Source organism: Astatotilapia calliptera, chromosome 2 (genome assembly GCF_964374335.1).
Source record: "Astatotilapia calliptera chromosome 2, fAstCal68.1, whole genome shotgun sequence".
Classification (NCBI taxonomy): domain Eukaryota; kingdom Metazoa; phylum Chordata; class Actinopteri; order Cichliformes; family Cichlidae; genus Astatotilapia; species Astatotilapia calliptera.
In genome coordinates, this window is record NC_137423.1 from 22,523,334 (window position 1) to 22,530,668 (window position 7,335).

General features: G+C 42.6%; 1 protein-coding gene across 1 annotated transcript; it reads left to right on the forward strand.

The window, feature by feature from the left end:
- Nucleotides 1–437: 437 nt before the first annotated feature.
- Nucleotides 438–7,044, forward strand: pdgfrl (platelet-derived growth factor receptor-like). Its single transcript, XM_026179850.2, has 6 exons — nt 438–722; nt 1,692–1,962; nt 2,558–2,709; nt 3,464–3,757; nt 5,615–5,751; nt 6,714–7,044. The coding sequence occupies exons 1-6, from the start codon at nt 668–670 to the stop codon at nt 6,897–6,899; spliced, it is 1,095 nt and encodes a 364-aa protein (XP_026035635.2). The 5' UTR covers nt 438–667; the 3' UTR covers nt 6,900–7,044.
- The last annotated feature ends 291 nt before the right edge of the window (nt 7,045–7,335 follow it).

The following is a 7,335-nucleotide window of genomic DNA, read 5'->3' on the forward strand; positions in this document are numbered from 1 at the left end:
CATTTGTTGTTGTAATCTATGCTTTTTAAGCTCATTTCAAAGAAAGTAATCCTCTTCAGGATTTGTCTCTGCAAAAACACAAGAATCAGAGAAAGAAGCATTGTGACGGCTGCAGATGTGCTTCAGTCTCATGAAAACATTGACAATGACATCAATGAAGTTCCCACTAAAAGTCTAAAGTCCTTGTTCTATGACACAAAAATAAAAAGGTATAATTAGAAAACTAAGTCAAAAAAGACCCTCCAGCTCTCTCTGGATTCCCAATGAACTGCTCACATTTTTTCAGGTTACATGCTGGTACATATATCTAGCTATTCATAATGAGGCATTATTAATATTTCACTTTCCTTCGATATACGTATGGGCATGTGCCTTGAATTTTCTTGTCTAAAAGAAGGCCAGTTCACACTGAGGGCCAGCAGAGGGCTTCCAACTACAAGTTTCTGCTCTTCAGATCAGAGAAATGGGAGTAAACAGAGGAGCTCTGAAGTTATTTTCCCTCTTCCGTTCAGTCTGTGAGGAGGATGGAGCTGGAAATCTAAATAGGGCAACTGGAGCCTGCAAATTTCCAGCCAAGCTCCAAGCCTGACTTTCTTTACCCGCCTCACCCCTTCATAAAACCCCCCGATCTCTCTCCAGAACTTGCAGATTCCTCGACCCTCTGACCATGAACCTCTGGGCTGTGCTTTGCTTGACTCTGCTCGTGGTAGAGCTCCAAAATGGTAAGTCTCCATTTCCACATCTGTCATGACAATTTGTTAGTGAAGAAAGATGGCTGTTAACGTAATCACGACAGCTTTGGCTGTAACAATGCAGAAGAGGGAGAATGAGACAATCTGAGGATGCATCAGGACTGGCTGGGAGCATCGGCCTATGTGGTGGGCGTAGAATGGGAGGTGCAATCATGCAGTAGATCTCACTCACAAACTGCAAAGTTTAAATTCTGTTTACACTCCCTCTGAGGTCTGCAGCCACTGACTTTAAAAAAATCTTTGCATTTTATGTATGCAAAGTGTAAAAGCATGCAAAGGATTTGAGTTTTTGAAAGTTTTTCCCAAAGTGCTCCTGCAGAGCGACTCAAACCAGCTGGATCTAAGGTATGCAGCAGGCGTTTTTAATTATCTGGCCTGTACTACTGACCTCTCTCTGAGTTTCCATTAATGCAGCTCTGAGGAATAAAACAACAAATTCTGAAAGTCTACACTTCAGGCTGATTTTTCTTGTATTTAACGGTTTGTGTGTTTCACAGAGAACAAGAGAGCAAAAGGAGAGGAACAGCTATGGTCATACTGTGCCAGTAACTTGGACTTTTTACACATCCTGTTTTAATGTTACCGCAGCTGGAGAAAGAGCAGCTAACCTAAATGGACAGAGCTGCAGTGTTATTGTGACATTGTCATTGTAACCCTAACAATCATTTTAGATCATTTTAGGGTTTTTATTTTTTTATTTATATCATGGTATAAATGAGTTAATTTTTTGGTCATTTTAAAATGAAAGTCTTTGGGGACTAACTTGAGCCACCCCCAAGTGGCCATCGTAGGAACTGCAGTTTTTTTTTGCACTTTCCCTGTTGGCTTCTTTATCAGACTTGGACGTTATAGATATATAAGTTACATCTATCATATCTATCTATTGATCTATTTATTATTAGTTTCTCCCCTCTGCCCTCTATGGCTCTGTGTTTGCAGGTGCCTGCCAGCAGGTCAAGCGAAGAAAAGACATCGGAGAGAACCGCATCCGGCCAGGTGGGAAACGGGTAAAGGTGTGGCCTACGCTGAAAGACGGACGAGGCAGAAGCCATTCACTCCTGACGCAGGTGTTGGATAAAGGCCGCTTCCTCCGCCTGGGCCAGAGCACCATTTTGACTCCTGGGAAAAACATGGAGCTGCGCTGCAAAGGCAGCAAAATCGGATGGTCTTACCCGACTTACCTGGATACTTTCAATAACTCACGCCTCAGGTGCTGGAAGGAAACACGAACTACTTCATGCAGTGAATCATTAAATCCGAGCATCTTATATATATATATATTTTTTTTTTTTCATTTGATTTTGATTTTATTGATTAGCATTCAAATTCAAATCTCAGTGAAAACAGTGAAAAAAAAAACAAACAAACAGTGAAAACAGAACAAAAATCTACCATAAAGAAAGAAAGCATGAGACAAGGCTAATCAAAAGGTATTGGCTGAAGCATTTGCTTATTACGCCAACCCTTTTCACAAAATATCTTTTTGTATGCAGCTCCTGTACACAGGGCTTGAAGAAAATAATAAAACAAAGCAAAAACCAACCAAACAAACAAACAAACAAAAAAAAAACAAAGAAAAAAAACTTTCCACCTTAGATAAGTAACTACATCAAAGCAAAAGAATCAAGAGGTTGTTGTTTTTTCTCCTTTTTGCTCTTTTCATTCTTGATTTATATATTTTTCTAATACTCTATTTTTAAACATGTTTTTAAACAAGGAAAATGAACTACACCTTTTTAAATCACTGTCATAACTATTCCACAGGTTAACTCCTCTAACAGAAATTTTTTGGTTCTCGCCTGCAGCATCAAGCAAAGCGACAAGTACAGTCAGCTGATCCTGACGTCGCCCTCTGCTGCCGACACGGGGGCTTACAGCTGCTGGGTGATAGTATGTGATGGCACAGAGTGTGAGAAGGACCACGATCGCGCCTACGTCTCATACATCTATTTCAAAGGTAATTTTAAAAATTCTTTATATTTTGCTTCCAAGGAGCCAGACTTTCTTCTAACCTTTTAAAGTGGTCTTGAGCAATAATTTTCCAGGCTTTCTGAAGGTCTTCTCAAAGTTTTTCTTTGGATCTTGACTGCTTTTTAACTTGTGGTATTTTCCGCACTATAAGGCACACTTTATGTGGTACACGGTGCTCAAAAACTTTGTCAAAAAATGTTTTAGTACAACTTTGGTAAGCTACGAAGAATCGTAGCGTAAGGGAATCACTCAGGACTCACTCACCCCCTCCCTTCCTGTGCTGAATCGTAGCGTAAACGAATCACTCACTTACTCACCCCCTCCCTCCTGGCTCACAGCTTCTTCTTCTTCTTCTTGGTTGGCAACCAATGTTAAGGAGCATTACTACTGGAGCATTTTCAATCACTCATCTTAGCAGTAGGATTTACATGAAAAGAGAAACAAATTAAGTTTGAGTGAAACTGTACATTTTTTTGCACTCTCTGGTCAACTGACTCAGTGACTCAAGTGACTCAAAAAACTCGATTGACTTTGATGAGTTACTCATTCAAACTCAAGGACACAACGACCGAGACTGTCCAATAAATTGGCCATAGGTGTTAATGTAACAACATCTGTATCTCTGTGTAAGCTCTGCATCAGATTGGCGATCTGACCAGAGTATAGCTAGCCTCTCGCCCTATGGTAGCTGGGATGGGCAAGTTCTTAACAAAAATATCAATAACTTTTTCTCCAAACAGACAAAGACAACCTCTTCGTTCCATCCACCATGCACTTTGAGATTGTGTATCTACGCCCAGACCAGCCTGCTGTGGTTCCCTGCCGTGTGACCGAGCCACAGGCCAAGACATCCCTGCACAGAGAGGTCCCCCCGGTGGAAATCACAGCAAATATGACCCAGATGGCATATGATCCCACCAAGGGCTTCATCCTGCAAAACCCGAGGCCAGAGCACCAGGGAGTCTTCTACTGCAAGGCTGAGACCATGGACACCCCTCAGATCTCCACAAAGTACCAGCTGCTTTATGTGGAGGGTGAGCACAAATCAATCACATGACACCTCATGAATAAATACAGTAATAGAAGATATAAACATGCTGCATGTAGAAACACTAACTATTGTTCTGTGAAACTAACTGCTACGCATAACCATTTATCTTACTGACTCTAAGTGGTGACAATCAACTTTTTGCAATGTTATGAATCAAGCGCTGGTTACTTCTACGACGTCTACTTTTTAAATCGGCTTCCAGGAAAGGGTTGTATTTCAAAAATGTCAAGAGCCTCTTTAATCCTCACTGCTGTGCTTGGTTAATGTGGACGCCTGCCAACTAAAGTGGAAACAGTCTGGATTTTGCAAAAGGGGGACAGATTTATGCAATGGAACTATTGTGCGGTTTAGATACAGTTAAGCTGCTGTGGCACGGTCGACTGGCAGGTGGAGAAAAATCCAGATTCAAGTATGGTTCAACGGTTTGAATACCATCAAATAAATAAATATATATATATATATATATATATATTAATATATATTAATATATATAGCAGCTGGATAGCGTAGTGGTTAAACTACACGCCTTTGGAACAGAGGATCGCAAGTTCGATTCCTGCCTGGGGCGTCTGTATCCAGTAAGGGTCCTAAGGCTAGACCCCCTATGCTAAGCAAGCCTACCGCAGACATGAGCGAGACAGATAAATATGAAGGCATGCCGGCTCGGACGTCGCCCGGATCAACAAGGTCCGCGTCAGGTGTTGAGGAACCAGGGCACCCTGACGAAAAGTGGGCTACTGGAACAAGAAGGCATCGGTGGGCAAGGGACGAAAACAGGGCGTTGTTGGAATGCTACTACGCAAGTAACCCCGGCGGAAGGGGCTACATGAATAGGATGAGGGACCTATGGATTCTTCGATACCCAACATCCACAATGACGGCGAAACAACTAGTAGCTCAGTGTTCCAACATTCGAAAGAAGGGACTGCTCTCACAGCTAGAGATTGACGAGGTACAACACAAATGCTACGGCAAGGAGGAGTCAGGACGCCAGGTCAGGGGGGAGATATCATCACCCCCACCCGAGATTGGGTACATAGCCCCAAGTGCGATAGGAGAAGGATCGTTGAGTGCGAGAGGAACTGACCTGAAAAATAGGATCATGGCCAAGCTTGAAACCTGGATCCCCCGTAGCCGGTTACCAAGATTACGTGAAGTACCCTCAGAAGGTCTGCTAGATGATGTTAATGCAGCACTACGGGCAATACCTACAACCACTACAGGAACATCTGTGCCGAGTATAACCTAGAAGTCCCGAGGTCAAAATGGGAGATGCCCCCAAGGGTGGTGGAGAATGACCGAGCTAAGATCCTGTGGGACTTCCAGATACAGACGGACAAAATGGTGGTGGCTAACCAACCGGACATAGTGGTGGTAGACAAACAGAAGAAGACGGCCGTAGTGATCGATGTAGCGGTTCCGAATGACAGCAATATCAGGAAGAAGGAACACGAGAAGCTGGAGAAATACCAAGGGCTCAGAGAAGAGCTCGAGAGGATGTGGAGGGTGAAGGTAACGGTGGTCCCCGTGGTAATCGGAGCACTAGGTGCGGTGACTCCCAAGCTAGGCGAGTGGCTCCAGCAGATCCCGGGAAAAACATCGGAGATCTCTGTCCAGAAGAGCGCAGTCCTGGGAACAGCTAAGATACTGCGCAGGACCCTCAAGCTCCCAGGCCTCTGGTAGAGGACCCGAGCTTGAAGGATAAACCGCCCGCAGGGGCGTGCTGGGTGTTTTTATATATATATATATATATATATATATATATAAATAATTTTTTTTTATTTTTTTAAATGACTTTAATACTTTAAGGAGATGGAACTTATCTTTCTCTCGATGACAGTTCCCAGTGGGCCACCGTTTGTGAGCCTTGAAACCTCTCCAGACTCTGTGAGAGGAGGCGACAACGTCAATGTAACCTGCACAGTGCTGGGAGAGCCAGATGTGGACGTGAGCTTCACTTGGACTTATCCTGGTCAGGTAAGAGAAATCCTGGACTAAAAGTCAGACCCGATTACAGGTATTAAAAATGAAAAAGATCATCGTAGTCCTTAAATGGGTAAAGTTAGCTTTTAAGCATGAATCAACATGTTTTTAAAAGGCCCTTAAAATGTACTTTTTATAATAATAATTCTGTCCAACTCTTTACTATTAAGAAAAACAACAAAGGAGTCTACAGTACAGAGCTGAGGTTGAAATTTAGACTTCATATATTTAGGTTTTTTTATTTTATTTTAATAATGCAGCACGGTGGTTAGCACTGTTGCTGCACAGCAAGAAGGTCCTGAGTTCAATTCCACCATCAGGCCGGGGTCTTTCTGTGTGGAGTTTGCATGTTCTCCCCGTGTTTGCGTGGGTTCCCTCCAGGTACTCCGGCTTCCTCCCACAGTCCAAAGACATGCAGCTTGTGGGGGGTAGGTTCATTGGATAATCCAAATTGCCACTAGGTGTGAATGTGCGAGTGAATGTGAGTGTGAATGGTTGTCTGTCCCTGTGTGTTGGCCCTGCGACAGACTGGCGACCTGTCCAGGGTGTACCCCACCTCTCGCCCTATGACAGCTGGGATAGGCTCCAGCGCCCCTGCGACCCTGAAAAGGATAAGCGGAAGCGAATGGATGGATAGTTTAATAATGGTTTTAAAAGAGAAGGTATTATTTAGTTGCGTGTTTTTATGATTCATTAGCCTTGTTGTCATAAAAGTGACTCACTGCATTTGAGTATTTCGCAGATGCCCTAAAAAACAAAAACAAAACCCAATTGTGGTATACGTGATGTTCTACTTAAAAGCTGAAGGTTAGGAGTAAAAGATTCTGTTGCCACCTTTAAAAAATTTTTTTTCTATTTTCTTTTGATAAAAGTGAAATGAGTTTGTTACAATTATGCTCTTTATTGTTGCTGATAACTGTCACAGTGGGAGGAAATCATGTGTTCATGTTGTGTAGGGCTCCCGACCCGTTCACATCCAGACTTCCTGGAGGCTGGTTAACAGAGGTATGGGCTACACCACGCGCGTCACCCAGAGCATCCTGACGGTAGAGGACATGGAAACCATTGACTTTGGAGAATACATGTGTAAAGCCAAGAGCCAGCATGGCGAGACAATCGTGGGGACCACCATCTCCAAATAGCCCCAAACAACCTGACCTGCTGGCTCCATCTGATATTCAAGAGTTTTTGACACATTTGTGTGTCTTTTTTTTTTTTTTTTAAATCTATGAAATACATGAAATCAGCATGTATATAAATAAAAATACATTTTTGCCAAGTTGAAAAGTTCATGTCATTAAAAGCAAGCTATGGACGACAGTCCTTCACATACATCTATTAAAACAAATATTTAGAGGTTTCATTTTGCAGCACAACAGGGAGTCTAAGCATGCAAATACCTGAAGTCCAAAGAACAGTAAAGAGCCAATCAGCACACTCCAAACTACTCAAGATCTCAGGAACATCAGATAAAAGAAAAGTTGTTTCATAACATGCATCATGTGATCCCAGAAGTCAACAAAACTGGAAAACACAATTTTCTTAACTGTAGAATAACATAAATGAAGGTAATAGCAC

Coding starts and splice junctions, on each gene's coding strand:
- pdgfrl (XM_026179850.2), top strand. CDS start 668: ATGAACCTCTGGGCTGTGCTTTGCTTGACTCTGCTCGTGGTAGAGCTC. Junction 2,710..3,463: donor CTCATACATCTATTTCAAAG/GTAATTTTAAAA, acceptor TTCTCCAAACAG/ACAAAGACAACCTCTTCGTT. Junction 3,758..5,614: donor CCAGCTGCTTTATGTGGAGG/GTGAGCACAAAT, acceptor TCTCGATGACAG/TTCCCAGTGGGCCACCGTTT.